At 37.7% G+C, this 19,385-nt stretch overlaps 2 protein-coding genes across 2 annotated transcripts; both read right to left on the reverse strand.

The window, feature by feature from the left end:
- Positions 1-2,352: 2,352 nt before the first annotated feature.
- LOC135679132 (uncharacterized) lies at positions 2,353-15,196 on the reverse strand. Its single transcript, XM_065192563.1, has 9 exons — positions 14,713-15,196; positions 14,516-14,635; positions 13,756-13,835; positions 11,804-12,228; positions 9,734-9,909; positions 7,555-7,640; positions 5,630-5,763; positions 3,347-3,649; positions 2,353-2,837 (listed from the first exon to the last, which is right to left on the reverse strand). The coding sequence occupies exons 1-9, from the start codon at positions 15,148-15,150 to the stop codon at positions 2,647-2,649; spliced, it is 1,953 nt and encodes a 650-aa protein (XP_065048635.1). The 5' UTR covers positions 15,151-15,196; the 3' UTR covers positions 2,353-2,646.
- A 386-nt stretch (positions 15,197-15,582) lies between these two features.
- On the reverse strand, positions 15,583-18,077 carry LOC103992174 (O-fucosyltransferase 24). The gene is made up of 6 exons (XM_009411779.3): positions 17,429-18,077; positions 17,166-17,334; positions 16,688-16,777; positions 16,331-16,614; positions 15,977-16,235; positions 15,583-15,904 (listed from the first exon to the last, which is right to left on the reverse strand). The coding sequence occupies exons 1-6, from the start codon at positions 17,908-17,910 to the stop codon at positions 15,659-15,661; spliced, it is 1,530 nt and encodes a 509-aa protein (XP_009410054.2). The 5' UTR covers positions 17,911-18,077; the 3' UTR covers positions 15,583-15,658.
- Positions 18,078-19,385: the final 1,308 nt, after the last annotated feature.

The following is a 19,385-nucleotide window of genomic DNA, read 5'->3' on the forward strand; positions in this document are numbered from 1 at the left end:
TGTTTTAGGAATCATAGTTAGCATGTAATTATGATTAGAATTGAGCCAACCCAATTATGGGCTAGTTGGGCCCATGTAAGGATTGTGTTGGGCCCAATGAAAATCCCAAACAATGACCCAAGAGATGGCACCATCGTGGCACAGTCTTCGAGACTATGTCAGGTAGTGGTACTGCCAGTCTGGGCGGTGGTACCACCTCTGGCAGGGTGTCAGGTGGTGGTATCGCTAGTCTGGGCGGTGGTACCGCCCAACGCAGTGTTAGTGTCAGACTGACACAGACAATGGTACCGCCCATACCTAAGAAACCCGAGATGAGATATTTTTAGGCCCCAAGTTTGAATCAACTTGAGGCCTATAAATACCCCTCTCATCCCTGGTTAACAAACACAAGTATTGAGAGTAAAAAAGGAAAGAAACGCTGCTACAATCTTATGTGAACTCCTCTCAAAGTTCTAAGTATTAGAATAGTTTAAGAGAAGAGTAAGTGGGGGTGTAAGATTTATCTCCTAAACCCGATAAAAGGAGAATCGAGTTGTAAGAAGGAGGTTAATCTTCGTCTATTAAAAGAAGATCGATAATGGATGCCGATGGCCTCGACGGAAGAGAAATCAACGAAGTGGATGTAGGTCACGACGACCGAACCACTTTATTGCAAAATGAATTCCTCCTTCACTATGTTTTATTGCAACGAAGTTTTTAAACAGATATTATTTTACCGTTGTACTATTTCACCCCCCCCCTCTTAGTGTCAGGCCCATTTCTAACATTACCTTGATGATAACGAGACCATTGACTATGCTTAATAGGTGCAATAAGGAAGTGATGAAAATAATTCATAAGACTTCTTTCTAAAATTATCCAATCGAAATTATTTTTCAACCCCTCTTCGTCATCAGAATTACTTATTCCATGATTACCAATATATGAAATTATAAAATGAAATTAAAAAATTATCAATGATAATTTTAAAAGAATATAAATAAAAATATATTTATGCTTAAAGCAACATTCTTATGGCTTTAGATTTTCTACATGTATAATAAATATTTAATAAGAGGATGGGCCTTACAGAATAGTAAGATTGCTCCTTTATGACCCGGGAAACTAGGGTATCGAGTCATGAAAACAATTTTTTTAAATATTTAAAGATAAAACTATATACATTGACCTTTTGCACATGCGGGGGGGGGGGGGAGAGCCTCATGCACTATATACACTCTTCATAATAAGCTAATAAGCATTTGATGACATGATTAATTCTTATTTAAAGCCAAAATAATTAGTGTTGATAACTAAATCAAACATTATCTAAATATAATAAATATGGAGAAAATAAAAAACCTTGTGATACTAAAAAATAAAAAATAATAAAATAGAAAGCCAATGGTATATTGTCTATCTGTGTTGTATTGAAAGTTTTTCTAAAAATCTTAAATCATTTTAACAAGTGCTTCTATGCAATGTATTATTATTTTTATTTTTATTCCAAAAGCATATTAGGAAATTATTTTTCTGAACCAAATTTTCTCCATATATTGTGGACCATATAGAAGCTCAGATGTCAAAAAATATTATATGGATCCATTGGATTTTAGTATAAATTAAAAAAGGAGAAAAAAAAAATCACTGTTCAAATATTAAAAAATTTAGAAAAATATCAAAATAATCCCTAAAATAGGAAACTAGTGACATATGTCCATCTATTCAAAGTTTTTTAAAAATTTTCAAATCATTTTGAATAGTACATCTCCGCGATGCACTATTTTCTATTTTTCTTTAAAAACAATGCATTGCATATTAGAATTTTTTTTTTCTAGACCAAGTTTTCTCCATATATTGTGGACATTTATATACGCTCAGATGTTAGAAAACATTGCACGGATGTATTATCTTTTGGTAGAAATTAAAAAAAAAAGAGAAAATAGGTGAAATTTTTGAAAAAATAACACAAAAAATTTCTAAAATGAAAAACCAATGACAAGGGGAAGTTCAATCTTGTATTGGTCTAACATGTGGAAAGGTATGTGCCGTTGCGTCTCGAATAGTGGGTGACACATGAACCAAATGGTTAACTATAAGGCATCTTGATCGTCATGACTATATAATTGTCAAAATTTCTATAATCCTAACCCATATGAAATATTATCATCTATAATCCTAACCCATATGCCTAATTGTGAAGCCTCTCTAGCACTTATGTTGATGCATTTGATACTGAACTAAATGAAAGGAAGCAACAAAAATTTGAAGAAGCAAATCTTTGTAAAACAGAAAATGTTAAAACAAGCTTAACCTTAGTTGAGTTAAATTGTAGTTGACCTTTTTATCCCGACCCGAGAATTGGTCATAACGTAAAAGAAAAGATGAGAAACAATCTTATTATCATAGAAAACTTTATTAGAAATATTATTCAGTTGACATGTATATAAACGTTTAGCTTAATGCTACAGCATATGTTTTGACATGCACAATCCATGTCATCCAGGAAGACAAATGTAACAATAACCACAGGAATAGTCAGCACAGGCATCTATTGAACATAGCTGCGGCAGCAAATTATAAACGCTACAAATTCCATTGAGAAAGAATAAACCACAATAGAGATTTTTCCCACCCAAAGGATTAAATTCTGCATAAAATCCTTCCTTACAAGGTACTAAGTGCAGTCAAATTTTCATGTAACCTCGTAGATTTCTCCATGTGTGCTTGCAAGAACGAGACCTGAACAATATTTACCTCGTTTGTCAGGCTGCATAAAGCAGCTTTGACGTACTCAAAATTTGGGCCATAAATATGAGATGCACATGCTGCTTTAGTGGCAAGGAGTTTCCGGTCACCTGTTGCAACAATGGAATGCTTAGATATGGCACAGGAAACATGGATAATACAAAAATTACAACTAGACTGCAACCTAGAAGGATCCAGGTTGTGTTTTGTTAGATGGTAAAGGGTCATCTCTCTTGGAAAAGATGGCTACAAAAGTAAAAAAAACACTAATGGAAAACAACAAACATATAAACGTGTATCCTGGACATGCATCACACCATACATCTGTAAATGGCATTTTGTTATTTTTCATGAAGGTGGAAGTAACTATCAAGGAACAGGAGGGTGGAATAAGATTACAGATTACGAATCATGCTATCATGATTGCCTCTGACAATCATGATATCTCTCTCTGTATTCTGGAATCGAATCAGGTTACAGATTACGAAATTAATCAACTCCCACAAAACTGGACCGCCAGAAGTATATAAGCCCTCCAATTTTGTGTTTCTTACTCGTATGTTCATTCACAGGAGAAGAAAAACACCTAAATTGATTAGGAGTTAATTGGACAACTTACTGTATTGCATATCTTGGAGATAAGCATTCTTGCTGAAGTGGCGTGTTATCCACCATCTACAACGAACCTTCCATGATTCTCTTGCTTGACCCTCGGTAAAAACTCTAGGAATTTTATTAGAAGATATGATAGCAGCTGAACCTCCTTGTCCATTTGCTGATACACGGTCTTCATAATCGGCTACCGAGGAAGTAAGAATCTTGAGGAAGCACGAAGCAAACTCTTCCCATACGCCAGACCTCCCATCAGTAGCATCCAGATGCAAAGTTATCATCTCGAGGAGAGGTACAGTATCATAATTACCTAAAAGAAGTGAGAAAACAGAACGGCGTAGGTTAAAAACATCTTGACTGTCATTGCACCACATACTGATATTCAATAAGACCAATCAGTTAATATCATAACAAATCATTTTTAATACTCAGAACCGGGCAATCAGCACATATATTCATAAGGAGAATGAAGTAACTAGTTGTTCAATATATAGTTAGTTAGCAATCCATTAATCTGTTAGGAGGTCTGGGAATTGTCGCCCATATGTCACCACAAAGTGAAGCAGCACCAAGAAAATTCAAAAATTTTCAAACACAGACAAATACACACATGCATATATGTGTAAACACAAGTGAATACATGTGGAAACTATATACAAACATGTAGACATATATAAAGTATATCCAAATGTACATTTCTTGTATATGAATAATATGCACAAACAGTAAAAGTTTAATAATGTGCATCACATAAATGTGTAAATATGAACTTACAACAGGTCAGACCCAGCCATACCCACCTCTTTCAAGACTTGCCTCGTTTTCCTTTGCTTTCCAGCTTCCCTGATATGTCACAAAAATTTTAGAAAATTACAGGGTCTGCCTTGATGATCCTCCTCCTGGACCCACACATCATTCACCCACTCATTCCTATCATCTAACTGACCAAATTCTCCTACCTGTCAGCCTCCCTTCCCTCTTCTCCTTGAGATGTGAAGCTCTATTGCATCTTAAACAAGATTCAGATATAAGTAGCTGTAGGCCTGCTATAGCCACTACTAATCTCCTAAATTAAAGCCAACACAAGTAAACAACATTCCGACATTTTCCTATATGTGTTACTCAAGACATCCAACTCCTATACGCAAACCAACTTCCCCCCAGCCAGAAACAAATACCACCATCATAAGCAAGCAACACTACAGAAATTGCCACTCTTTGACTCAATATAAATCGACATAGGCATATTTACACCTATGCAGATGCTCCAAAGTTGGTGTCTAGCCAAGGCAAATTTAGGCATACGGTGGACAAACTTCATCACCTTTGAGGTGACTTATTGGTAAAAATAAATACCTTCTCTGCTGCAATTGTGCTCATCCTACGAAAAAACAACTCTCAGAAGTTTCCTACATTCGGAAGTCTTACCAATAAAGTAAAAAGGACAAGCTATGACAGTAGGAACCTATATTAATTCCCAAGCACAAAAACCTGAAATACGAAAAAAAGGAGAAACCATGGTTTGCAATTCCAATTAGATCTAGTTGGTACAGATTATAACCTATTTTAACACAAGAAATTATAAGTCAATCATTTCAGCTTGAAATCAACTGATTCAGACTGATCGATTACTATAATGGACGAAGAAGGACAAGAAGAGGACAAAAGAGTAATAGGAACCTTGAAGCAACTGCTGCCAGCTATCGTTCCAACTGCATGTCATTGAGGATGATAAGATGTGGGAAGAAGTACGTAGCAAGACAAAAAGATATACAACCCAATTATGAGTGTAAGAAACACTTGATATACTATAGCACTGACCAATCTAGCCATCTCTTCTGTTTTACTACCACCTCCTTCCGCCATTGCAGCCCATCACATCTTCCAGGTACTTGCTCCAATGATTGCTACAACATGCTGCAAGCCATCATTGTCGATGGCTACGATTATTGTGAGATCTCAATGGGAGACCTGTAGGGTTCCCACTTTGTCACTTTTTCCTCACTTCAAATTCGTCACTTAAAATTCCATAAATATCTGACTGGTTTACATATTTTTCCTATTTGCAGGCTGCTCTGGAAGTCCATACTTTGGCATATAAGCAAAATCTTACTAGAATATATCAACATCTTATGTCAATTTCAAAGTAATGGAAAATAATTAGTCATTTTGAAAAACAACAACGATACAAGAAGGCATAAAAGACAGCAAGAAAAGCTACGTAGCTACAACTTACGTAAACTATGAAACTCAGCACATATCAAAGATAATACTTATGATTAGGCCATACCACTTCTATGCATTTTAATTAGCCTTTCAAGTGACAGGTTACACGAAGGGTCCCTTGTCAAAGCATCCTCATAGCATCTATGAATAGCAGTTAATTGACTGCTCTGAAAAGCCTCCAAAATTCTAGCCCTCAATCTGAAGGAGAAATGGCAAGTTTAACACAAACAAAAGATAAATTAAAATTTCAAGCAATTAGTGCACCTGAAGTAAACGAATAATCAATAAAAAGACAGAGCACCGTAAGAAAATCTGGAAGCCCTATAAAAAGTCAAAAGGAATGAAAAAATCAACTATAATAACAAACTGAACAATATCATAAGATGTTCATTTGAAACTAAACTACAAGAAACATAAACAAATCTAAACTAGGCCCCACGTGATTCTAGGTCCAGATAAGGCCCTACATATGAATCTAAAACAGGCTAGGTCCCACACTGGGCCCACCATAAATGTTGACAATCTTTCACATTCTTTGTCAAATAAAAAGGCCACCCACATCATCACATCCATTCAAAATCATAAAACCAACCAAGCACACATCGACCTTAATCCATGACAAAGTTTAACAATAATTCAAAGGAAATAAAAAAGTGAGACGGCTGTGATAATTTCCAAATGGGACAGAGTAGAGTCATAAACTAGGTAAAGAGATCTACCTTGGCAAATAAAACTAAATAAGAAATAAAAGAACATTAGCAGAAGTTGCAGATCTTTTAAGTTCAAAGAAGGATGATTCATAAGAAAAGAGTATACAGTTTAAACCAAGGTCTGCCGTATCGAACCGTGCCGCCCGGTATGGGCGGTACGTACCGGTTCGACAGGGCAGCAGTACATGGACCGCCCGGTACCGGTCCGCACTGTACCACTACTACAGTAGTTCTGTAGCAGTGTACCGAACACTGTAGCATCTCGGTACACCATACCATACCGGTACTGAACCCGGGTCAAAACACCGGTACGATACGGTACGGCAGACCTTGATTTAAACAAATGCAAAAAGAAGCCATTCACCAGTGCCTTAAGAGAAATTGGAGGCAGGAATTAAATGAATAAATTAACAAGGTCAAAATCCATTTAACTATTATCAAGGATATTGTAAAATGAAGACAGGAGAATAAAGAAAGATATACAAGGAGACTACATAAAAGAATAGAAGATAAAAGACAGTGATAGAGACACAAATGGAGTGAGAAAGGAGAATAGAAGATGGGTAAGGCAATATCATTGAACAAATATGGAAGTATTCACCTCGAGATATTGTTGACGGTGGAAAGAAAGAAAGCAAAAAGATTATCCTTGAATAGATATAACGACAGCCACTGGAAAAAAAAAGATTAATTTCCTCCTCTGTTCCATTCTCAGTTATAATGTGTTATCATACAATTTTGAAAGAAAAATTGACAACAATTTGAAACAATTATCCTCAGTTCCATGATATGATAATCATACTGGTTAAATTTAGCATGATGAACCCCAGAGGATGTGAAAGCACTAAGCACAGACCGTGGCTACAGAAATCTTTTGTTTGGATGCTGCACTAACTTAGGTGTTTAAGAAACAGAAAATGAAAAAGAATCCTATTTCACAATATTACAATTACCTTAAACCAGAGTAACTTGGAAACTAAACATTGCCAGAAAGTTATGCACATTAAGTAGCTCCAAATGTTATGTGTAGTGTCTTGTGCCTTTATTAATGAAGAGAAAAAAAGGAAGTTTTCCCCCCTGATTTTGCAGCTACTTATTGCCATCACTGATGCTAAATACATAAGAGCTGTTAGTAGGCTTGGTGAAAAATATAGCTAATTAAGTGAACTAGTCTATAGGATGAACAACGATGTTACTGTAAAAGTTTGACCCTAGATATTAATAAATGGGCATTGTAAAGATCTAAAAAGAACACCCGAAATCACTCAGCTGAAGAAACCTGAAAGGAAGTGCACCGCTGAAATTCTGGCAAGAATTCTCCAGCTCCATTAATGCATCGTCAACACGATCACCAAGCAGAAGTAGCTGGCAGTAAAGAAATATCAGCTAGAGTGAGCATATCCAAAAAAAGACCAAAATGATACCCTGATTTAAATATGCTTTTTACAATGCTAGTCCAAGTAAATATGTAAATAATTATTAAGTAATGCTAGTGAAGCACACCAAAACAGAACAGACATGAACAATTGACTCAATGATGACATGTTCAGCACAATTGTGTTCACTGTTTTGAGACAACATAATTTTGATAATGAGAAACAAATTGTTATGAAGCATATTCTATTCAGAATCAATACAGTGAAACACAACTCCTGCAACGTCACTTCCTTGGGATGCAAAGCTGACAAAATAATATACTGCTACTAAGTAATACTTTAATCAGAACAGCCAACCTAAATAGCACTCAACTGTAAATACATGCACGTCAATTAAGGGAAAAACTCTCATTTCATTGCAAAGAAGTAATGAAAATGAATCCTAGAGATGATATTAAAGATGAATGCAGCTGTCCTACAGAACACATTTACTTCCTTAAAAATGACAATAACAAGTGTCACTCTATTAAGTTCATTTCATACAAAAGAACAGATCTAAAGACCACGTCGGTGAAAAGGGACTTGATGGCTTAACAATTTCTGTATATCAAGTTCTTGTTGTTGAAAGAACGTTAGTTTGGATGGTGTACTAAAGTTGAATCAGATGACCATCAGATGAGGTCAAAAGAAATTTCTTCACTGCTGTAACAAACTTATTTTAACAATCTTCATGCATTCCTTAAAGTGCATAGACTATGAGAAAAAAAAAAGAACTCTCACAACTCACTAAGATAAAACACATTCTAGAAAATCTCACATGCTCAATCATCTTAAGATGACTTTAATCTGTTCCCTTTTCAAGTAAAGGTGTGCTAGAGGGATCTTGCAGTTAAATAATCAAACTTATGCCAAGTGAAAATTAAAGTTGGTGTTTTAAGTTAGCAAACCAACAATTCTTACAAATTTTGATCTCTATGATAAAGGGCTGACTCAACCACTAAATGCATATGATTTATTTATAATAATGGAAAAGAAGTGGAAAATTTTAGAAGCATGTTCCTAGGCCTCGATATTCTTCCTGGGACCTGATAGCTAAAAATTGTTGTTACATATCCAAGTGAAAAATATGGTAGCTGCTTTGCAGGCCACATATCACTACTCCACCGGACATCATTATGGAAACTCCATAAAGTTATGCAGCTTGTATATATAGTCAATCGTGCAAAAACCCCACCTCTAGCTAACATCAGAAAACTCAACCAATTCAACCATATGAATGCAACTGGGTAGTAATATGAAGGCTCGGATAAGCAAGATGACATCACGACCAACAACACCAAGTCTGATATCCAAATACAACCATTTCTAGAAGCTATCCTCTCTCCACTGATTCATCTCACACCACCTGTAACTCATTGCCACCAGCCAATAAAACTTCTCCACCTCTGCCTACTCCACTCTCATTCTCCACCTTTCCTCCCCTTTTTCTTCTCCTCCACCCCCTTCTTGGTGTCAACCGAAATGCCAACATACCTTATGTCAGTATGCCAATATGTAATTGATCCGTACTGACACAGCCAGGAATCCTTGTGGATCTGGTATCGAGATTTAAAACTGTGATTGTAAGCACCTCCATCAGTTCTTATTCTACAAAATCTTCTTACCGTTTCCTCATTTAATAATGACAAATGGAAATCGAGAATTTAATTTATTTTATATTTTCATGAATTTGCTAAAGGCATAGATTGATTAATGAATCAATAATTAAGCTAAAATACCAGATGGAATTGATTGATACTTTTTTTGTGGTAGGTACATCACATCCAGGCAGAAGTTAGATGTAGTAACAGAATTGTGTACTTATTATTTTTAAATAGTTTAAAACAATCTTATTTTGCCTTGTTTAATAATCAAAGGAACCAAAAGTACAGAACATGAAATATTAAACATGTTGACTTATGTCCAAATACTTGAGGTCAGTTAGCAACAACTGTCGATACATGAGAAATAGACATTATGGTTCAATTTTATATAAAAAGAATTATCTGCTGGTCCTCACAAATATAATGTTGAACAAGATACCTGTACAAGAGGCAGTATGGCTGCCAATAATGGAGGTGTAGAGTGAAGAGCAAGCCTCAAATGTTTCACTGCATCGTTATAATACTGATTGACCAACCTTCTGTATGAGCATATAATATGCTCCAGATCCCCAGTCAAATGATCCAATTGTACAGGCAGCAAACATTTTTCCAATCCTTTCAAACATAAACAATACTGCAGTGAGTCATGACCACAACCTTTTCTTCTGAGGCCCAGACAGGCAACTTGTAGTTAGCACAAATTCATGTCAATATATCAAAATAGAACTAAACAAGAACTTCAAAAAGATTAGTATCCTGTGATACATTTAAAAGTTTTGCAAAAGAAATTTACCTCACAACCAATGGCATGAAGCCAATGGGAAGCAACAACCATATCAGCATAGGTAGAAATCTATGTTCAAGCAAAATAAATTGCCAATAAAAGTTTAATGTGGTCATATCATAAATATAGTTCATCTCGTGGCCAATAAAGAATGTTTGCCAATATTTAAACCCTATATAGTTTAAGTTCATGTGCTCCTCATATGTTTTCTTTCCTCATACTTATGTTACACTCTAGGCCACTGGTGATAAAATTTGATCTGATTGCATGTTTCTTGTGCAATTTCTCGTTTAAAACCTCAAGCTTTAGCTGTCTACTCACTTCCCAGTCCTGCATCATTCGTTTAGTAAAATGAAACTACAACTGGATTAATCTAACATGACCTGCGCAAGCTCCATGGTTAAGTATGGTTGCCCCAACATCTGCCATTAAAGTTGAGAAAAAGAAATTATTCATTGATCAGTTTGTTCTGATTGAGTTGCAAGATGCTTCTCATGAAACAGTGGATATGAGTTACCTAACTAGTCTTGTGATGGAGGTTCTTTTCATAATTTTAGCTACTGATGACATGTCTATATTTTCATGATTTGTGGATTACTATAATACTAAGATGCATTTCATTATGCAGTTAGGCACAATTCTGGTCAGTAGTGGGTCATCAATTAGATCGAAAGTGAGCTATTGTACAATGTAAGATTGCTCTTCTGTGACCAAGGTGACCAAGATTTGAGTTGTGATTCATGCACTGGTTCGCCCTTTTAGTGTATCACTAGATGAGAAATCCCTCTAAGCCAAAATTTCATTTATATAAATTTCTGCAACCTTTTGGTGTAAGTAAAATGTCTGATCACTAATAGCTTCTAACCTTAGAAGCATGATATAGTGGAACTTGTATCTTTATTCTTACTACAAATGTCAAAGAGTCAGTAGGCTGTGAGTTCATAAGATTCCCATGGATGCATTAGTTAAACGCTCTCGCGCCACACACATTTTGCAGCCCTGCTTGAACTAAAACAACCACAGCCCATTTGAACTTATAAGAAAGAAGACAACAACATGGAGGCTACACAATGACCTTCCCTGTTAGGTTCAAACTTCAAACAACAGACATTTCTTATCCAGGTTTTCGAAAAAGAGAAAACTGAAGAGAAGACAGCTTGTTACATGCGATTAAGGCCCTTAAACTGATAAAAAAGAAAGAATAACCCAAAATATCACAGGATAAAAAGAATAATCACAGTCATGTATTACACCCTTCAGCTTAAGTGCTCTAGCACTCCTAAATAAAGACCGCATATACTTAGTGATTAACCGGATCAACCATGAGATCCTACAAATTGTGGTCTTATATATGCCTAAACAAGTTCAAAATGAACCCTACGTACTGCAAACCCAGAAGTAAATATGGAAAAGAAAGATCAACCCAAGATTTAGAATAAGACCATTCCATAAACTTGCTTCTGAATGAATCAATGGTAAGACCAAATGTGCCCCAGGAACAACAATAATGAGCTGATCACATCCATATGAATCTTTATTGTATACTTTTAATTCAGCTTGTTAGTTATTGGGAAATATAAATTTTCAAATATAAAAACGTCATCATTCCATTGTAAACATAATAAAAATTATGCATCCACTTAAAAGGAAATACAAGCTTAATCTATAGCTACAAAGAAGACAAGTAATGAAGCATAACTTGTAACTGAGTGTAGAGGAACTAACCATGTGCAAGAAAAATAGAACAGTTTAAGGAGTGTGGACGAGGGTTAAAAGGTTGGTCATCATTCATTTCAGATCCACTTGGGTGGAGTTCAGAAGCTCGAAAAGCATCATCAATTTCTTTTTTCACCTCAATTTTCAAGTCAAAATTTTTTTTTTCATTGCCAACTGAGCTTTGGGAAGCAACTCTGGCAGAATAATTGGCATCTTCAGTATTAATGGCATTATGCCCATTTGAACTTGCAAAAATTTCAGGTCCTTCAGAACCATCACAAGAGGTTGCATCAAGAGCCTCTGATGCCATCTGTAGGTCAAAATCTTTTATTTTCATGCCTTCTGGGAGACCAGAATACCACATGTGATACAGTATTAACCCATGGATCAGGTTCACAATTGGTTCACTTGCAGAATCATGATATTGAACAAGACTGAAGAAAAAAAACATAATTTTAGTGAAATAGGATAATAATATATAAACAAAAGATAGACCCTTTTATTTGTTTACCCAACAAACTATTAAAAAAGTTAACCAATTATTGGAATTCACCTTTCCCATGAACTCAACGGGAAAGAAAATAGTTGATTATTTAATATTGTGTGAACTCTTACATACAATGAAAACAGTTAAAAGGAGTAACTACAAAATTAAAATTAATTATTGTTAAATTTGACTGTGGCATTTTCTGGTAGGAACTTCACAACAAACTGAATGCTACCGAAAGCTGCAACTCACATCAAATCATAGGATAAATTAATGGACAAGTTATTGTGATCTATAACTTAGGACCTTCATTGCTCCACAATGCCTACAGAAGTACTTCTATTTCACCTTGATAAATAGCCACAACAAGGTTTTCAATTCACAGCAAAGGAGCACCAACACAGTACGTATAGACTTACATGGATTAACATATGTTCCACTCCAACTAGCATGAGCTTTGTGCCAGACCATCACTGTATTGGTAGACACTGGCATGATGAGGAACTATACCAATATTAAGTCAATATGGCATATGCCAATCTGCATAGAGTCACAACAGCACATACACCTTTCAAGCTATGAATTTCTAAAACATGAGATACAATGGTGGTTCTGTTATATGATGAATAGGTACTAGCCTACTAGGTACTACCATCTAAGCCAAACACTTAAAACACTACTTACTATCACTTAAACTCTGACCAATCTAATCAATAACACAACCCTAGCTTTAGAACAACCATTAAGATATGATTATTCATGAATGTCATCATCCGAGCTCCCACATGGACCAAACCCAACACTTTACTGAGAAACTGCTGCCCCTGCAGCCGAAAACAGCCTATACACTAATCACCATCATCAGGCACACTGATGTGGACTATTCAAACTGGGCTATCACAATCTCCGCCTACATTTCTAACATTCTCATCAGATCCACACACATATCATAGACATGAATCACCAGCATCTGAATGTTATAGCCCACCACATCGTTGCCATCCTCTGCAGTGTTTTAAGATCCTGACATGGTCCACATACTGCAGGTGGTTGTTGCTCTGACATTGTGTGTCAAGGGCCAAAATATGCCAAGGCCCCAACTAAGGTTACTCAGAAGGTTTTCTTTCAGTTGGTAGCAACTCATATACTATTCAAAGTAATTAGACATGACATGGGACTAATCAAATTTCTGTATCATAATAAATCTATATAAGCATACACATATAGAAACTAATATGTTCTGATCAATACATAATCATATCTTCGTCATATAGTACAACAAGAAACTGATTGCCAAGAAAGGACAAAAGAAAAGATGCTTCATTCTTGAAAAGTACAGCATCAACAAAATCAATGTCTTGGTCATAGATAACATAACTTATAATGCATGCATAAAAAGAGGTTAATTAGTTGATAGTTAGATAATATAGTTTCGATGTAAAAGATTGTGTATCATATCTGAGAAGATACATACAATTTTGTAGTATTGAATGCCTCTTCAATGTTCCCATGTGAAAGATAGAATAGAGCTAATTCCAGCTGGATGGAGTACCTCTGTTCGACAATAAGAAGACAGAGAGATCAACCACAAAAATACAAGTTATTGTTATGCAGTAAAATCACAATCAGTATTGAGCTATGGAATTATTAAGAATGAAGAAATGTCATAAGCAGCATACTAAAGGTTTAATCGTGTCAAATAGCAAAAGTAATTATTGAATAGCATATATCATGATAATAGCATAATAAATTTACAACATCGGATTGGTAGATGATAGACACCCATTGCTGTAAGAAACAAAGACAGCGCGTTAAAAGATAACATAAACATGAAAAACTTCAAAGAAAGAGGATCTAAATCTGGTACTGTGGAAGAAAATTGACAAACTATAAACATTATATGATAAACAAAAGTAAGACTAACACCAAATACTTTTGAATTTCAAAGGACCAGATTTACTTTCAAGGCCAGAAGTTAAAAGAGTAAAGCCGGTACATGGAAAGCAAAAGATCAGCTCAATTATAAAGCTCGACACAGCACAAATCCAGGTGGAACTCGACCATTCAGCTTTCATAATTATTTTGTTCGTGACGAGCCTTCTAATATACATCAGCCAGACGAGATATATTCCAAACAAATTAACCACTATGATGGCATCAAACATGTTTATGTTCCTCAATGAATTCCCTAAGAAACCGAAAGTGCAAAAATCTCACTGACGGATAGCTGATACCTTCTTGGAGCACTTTTTCGTCCACACGAGCTTACTCATCCAAACCTCGTACATCTTTTTGATCTTGGTCTGGTAATTGCCCCCCTTTCCTCCAAGACGTCTCTGAATCTCCATTGCGACCTGCCAACAAACGCGTCCAGTGCATCATGCAAAGAGCAGTACCACAGACAGCAGATCGACTTCTGTGCAACGCTCACCAAGAAGTTCCTCCGATCCTCCAACAGGGTGCTGGCACGAGGTGTCCCCTTCAAGAGGGCGCTCAAGGTGCCGCTGGCTTCCTTCCAGCTGTGCGCCCTAGCGAGGCGGTCCAAGAGGCGGCTCAACCTGTGCCTGTTCTGAGACAGCAAGGGTTTTGGGCCTAACCGCCCGACAGCGCGGCGCCGCTTCCAAGGCCGAGTCATCAGCAGCTGCTCCGAGGCCTTCTCCGCAGCTAAGCTATCGATCCTCTCCGCCGGCCCTCTCTCCTCCTCCTCCTCCTCTGGTTGTGGTTGGTATTTGTAATGGTTGTTGTTATTATCGCCATCACCGAATTCTTCCGCATCTAGTTCCTCCTCCACCTTAACCCTCCGGACTACTTCCTCCTCCACCTTAATCCTCGCGCCGACGTAAGCAGAGGCGCTCCCGGAAATCGCCATGTGTTCACGAGCTCCTTGAATTGAGGAGTCGCGCGCTGCTCAATCGGGACGCTCCGTGGTTTTCGTTAAATAGGGCAGGGGAAGAGTCACCTACGGGCGGTTTCTTGCAAGCTGTTAAACCAGCCGGTCGAGGAGGTCCGGTTCGACTCGGCCGGATTCAATTAATTCAAGGATAATACGGATTGAATCAATTAAATTAAGTTCCATAATACTTAAAATTAAATTCATACAAATAAAAAATATATATAATTTATTCTGACTAAATGGATAATATTTTCTTCTACTAGTTCTAATTTGTTTCTTCATTTGAGTAGTCTAAATCTGAACAATATGTTGGCTAGATTAGATTAATAAGAAACACACTGCATCAACTTAAGAACACAAAAAGGTCATTGACACGAAGTCAACAAATACCTCAGTAAAAGAGCCACTTTACAATTTTACTTGTATATTTATATAACCATATATTCAAGCCATACAAAAAACTAATGGATATGAGATCGAAAAGCTAATTGGAAGCCGAGACATTACTACTCCTTCCTCCACTACACATGCAATATGGTGTAGGAAACGCAATCACATCGATCTTAGATTGATTTTTCATGATCGATGATAGATCAGTAGATTCTCTATGTATATGCTGTATCCGATTCCTCATCTCTGCATCAGTTAAGCTCCCATCAAGGAATAACTGCACTAATAACTTCTTCTTTGGCTTAATGTTCTTTCCGCTGCCAATGAAAGTTCGATGCCCCTATCAAAATCAAAAGGAAATATTTATAGCAGTAATATTAAGCATTAGACACCACTGAGAGACAAGACCAACCTGTAACGAACGTGCCATATTCCCCCCATGGCTTGCCAAGAACACTCTACTTCTGAGACAAACAATGTAATCTAGTGCTGCCATAATGGATGGTTTATCCTTAATTCCATCTAGTTCTTGAGGATTTGCGAGGTCCCATTTGTTGAACAAGTTTGGGTACTGAGACTCGAGTGGTTGCAATGCTTTTACTCCTCCAAATGGCTCACCACCAGCCCAGTAAATTCTTATATTTCTTGGTGCACCAAGTCCTTTGAGCAACCTGAACAAAGACAAAAACATTAAACTTAGAATGGATGGATCCGTTAACATGATGGATATGAATGAGAACAAATGACAAGTAGTCTTGAAGTTGACCTGGATATCTCATTGGCGTTCAGGGGGCAAAGACCTGCATGAGAACGCTCTTGAGCAGTGAGCTTGGAACGTGAAGTCAGGAGATGAGGTTTGGAAGAACGTATTCTTTCTATTGCAAGGTCTGCTTCGATACCCAATCCTGAGTGACACCCTGTCCTCACCCACACATCCTTCTCTAGACGAAGGTGCAAGGCCAAGAAGGGTCCTTCTTCCTCCATTCTCTCAACAAAACTATTCGCCAGTGACTCGATCCATGGCTTGAATCTTAAAGCCTCAAAAGCCACCTGCACGGTACAGCGAGTGATCAATTACTCGAGTCATGTCGCTGTGGCTATAGTGACCACGATATGAAACCACCTTGCACCGAAGCTTTTGTAGATCGACACTGAGATGCTTTGCGAGCCTGGAGTCAAATGCTCGGAGAAGCAAGACGGTGTCGCGGTCAAGCTGTACAAACCAGTCATGGATGCAATGCAAGTTAGACACTCATTTCATTTATATTGCATTACGTGTTTGCATATGGTTTTGCATGTTATGGAATACGTAGATGTATAATAAGTGTACACACGGATAGATATATTATGAAGCGCAATGATACACATGCAATAAGTATCTTATAGCTGCAAATGTCAAACCTTTTTCTCAGATCAAGGAGTGAAAAAAGGACAAACTTATAGCTAATTATCTAAGCATCTTCGTCTTCAAGTCCTCTCGAAGAAAAAAAAAATAAATTAAAGGACTAAAAGGAACTCATATCATATAATTAAACGAGTCATTCGTATTCTACTTCACTTAGAATAGTAATACCTTCTGCTAAGGGTTAATGGTGACACACCTTGCTCGAGTAATTACTCCGAATCCAGCCCTCGTCGGCATTGAACGGCATCGACGGCGCCCTAACTCGCCGTTTTCTTATGTGCGTCGCCGGCAACGACGAGACCACCACCACATCATCCTTCAACGTCTTCTTGAAACGCTCAACATCAAATATATCACCAAATTCACTGCGCTACAAAAGGCATCCCCAAAGCATTAGCTCTTCGTGCGTGTCAACTCAGACAAGGGGAAGCCAATCTGCAGAACCGACCACGCACGGACCTGTCGTCACCCCAAACTTGGTTGACCTGAAACACCGGGACGACGAGCACCGCCTCCAGGATCCTGGCGACCACCACGGCGTCGATGATCTGGTTTCGCTGCTGGTTCAGCCCTCCCGAGACCACCACCAGCATGTACTTCCCCGAGATCGACGCATGGCGGTGCGGCTCGCTGTAGTTGGTGCACGGCACGAGCTGCGGCACCTCCGACTGCGCCCATTTCCAGAACTCGTCTACGGGTCCCCGTCGGGGCCTCCAGCTCAGCCTGACATGGTGGAGGTGAGGAGAGCAGGAGATGGGGAGGGAGGGGTGGAGCTGGGATATACTGAGCAGTGCCCAGAAGGCCAGAAAGGGAAGCAAGCAGCGGCCGGCACGGAGAGGAGAGGGGAGGAGGAGCTTGTAGATTGATGCTCCGGGTGATCTTAGAAATGGTTTGAGGGATAAGGGCTTCCGTGTGACGGAGATGTAGGTGTGGGGGGGCATGGCTTGGAGTTGTGCTCAGCCGTTACAGGTTGAGACTTTATACACTGAAACGGATGCCTATAATCCAACGGAAGGAGATTTGATAGCTTGCACTCAGGTTCTTATACCATTGGAAGACAACAAAAGAAACGGGAAGAAGAAGAAGAAGAAGAGAGGCTGAGGGTCGGTGTCTTTGAGGAAGAGGGATTCATTAAAGTTGCTACTAGTTCTATAATAACATGTCTCTGTGCTGGTAATTTTTTATGTTCTGGTTTCAAATTGATGTCTTAAGCTCTCTCTCTCTCTTCTTGTATGCGTTTGACCTTGACTTGATTAGCAGGGGAAGGTAGCAACTGTGGCCTTTGATCAAAGTTGAGATGAATCTGGGGAGAAGAAAACAAAAGCTTATTGTTAAAGGGTTGCATGATCTTGCATTATCATTCATTGTAGTGAACCCACATTTGCTGATCCTTGTGCACAAGATAAGTCCTATAAATGAAGGAGAGGATCCAAAGAATTTGATATCAGAGACTTCAAACACAGGAGACAGAGAAAAGTTGAGATTCTTTTATCGAGTGTCAGAACCGTGGCATGTGAATTTCCATCCTTCATGTTGCAGAGTCAAAATAATGGCATCAGCATCAATTTGTCAACATTATTAATATCAACCATGCAATAATTTCTCGCATCATATTATTGTTAGAATAGCCACATTTTGACAGCTATCCACATTAATGGGATCACACTACGGGATCCATTGTGCCGATGACATTGGTGCTCCACTCGTCTCTACGCTGAATGAATAGTGACTCATTCAATAATATTCATGGTATCGTAAAAAATAATCTCTAAATGAAATGATTCTAAAGTATTCTCATCCTCGAGTCTTTAAATGAAATAACGAGGCACCATTACGGAGGAAGACAAAGCTTCATCTTTTAATGTCGTAAGGTCAATGAGTGATGCAGATTTGATCTCTAATGGAGCCACTAAAACGTGGGATCTTCTAAACAAAGTAATGTGGCAGCGAAACATACGGGGCTTCCTGTCCTCGCCACCGATGTGGTTCTCTTAAATGCTTGTCGAACGTGGTGGACACTCACTTCTAAGTTGTAGGTGGATGATTTAGGCATAAACTCGCGGATAGATATATGCCTCAAAATGTGCTCCTTGTGTCAGAAGCTTCATAAGACCCACCAAATATATGGCCGAGAAGTAAGAAAAGGACGTACACCAATCACCAACAACAGTTTCTTCGAAGCTAAGACAAGAATAGAACAAGCATTCGGTAGCCCAAATTATACAGTGGAAGTGATGAACTAAAGTTTTACTTTCTTTTATTTTTTTTCTTTTTATAATTCATGAACATCAATCAACTTTGATCAATAAAAACTTTTTTTTCGTCAATAAATTTTAATCAAAACAGGTCCAAATTTGATGATGTGACTGAAATATTAGTCATGATTTTTCTATATTGGTGATGTGACAGGATTGAC

Source organism: Musa acuminata, chromosome BXJ1-7, assembly GCF_036884655.1.
Source record: "Musa acuminata AAA Group cultivar baxijiao chromosome BXJ1-7, Cavendish_Baxijiao_AAA, whole genome shotgun sequence".
In the NCBI taxonomy this organism is placed as follows: domain Eukaryota; kingdom Viridiplantae; phylum Streptophyta; class Magnoliopsida; order Zingiberales; family Musaceae; genus Musa; species Musa acuminata.

Excerpts from the sequence above, each read along its gene's own strand:
- LOC103992174 (XM_009411779.3), bottom strand. The coding sequence starts at position 17,910 with ATGCCCCCCCACACCTACATCTCCGTCACACGGAAGCCCTTATCCCTC. Across the intron at positions 16,615-16,687 it reads TACAAAAGCTTCGGTGCAAG|GTGGCTTTTGAGGCTTTAAG; the intron begins GTGGTTTCATAT and ends TGTACCGTGCAG. Across the intron at positions 15,905-15,976 it reads ATATGGCACGTTCGTTACAG|GGGCATCGAACTTTCATTGG; the intron begins GTTGGTCTTGTC and ends TGATTTTGATAG.
- LOC135679132 (XM_065192563.1), bottom strand. The coding sequence starts at position 15,150 with ATGGCGATTTCCGGGAGCGCCTCTGCTTACGTCGGCGCGAGGATTAAG. Across the intron at positions 12,229-13,755 it reads GCATTCAATACTACAAAATT|TCTTGTTCAATATCATGATT; the intron begins GTATGTATCTTC and ends TTTTTTCTTCAG. Across the intron at positions 2,838-3,346 it reads TCTCCAAGATATGCAATACA|GTGACCGGAAACTCCTTGCC; the intron begins GTAAGTTGTCCA and ends TTGTTGCAACAG.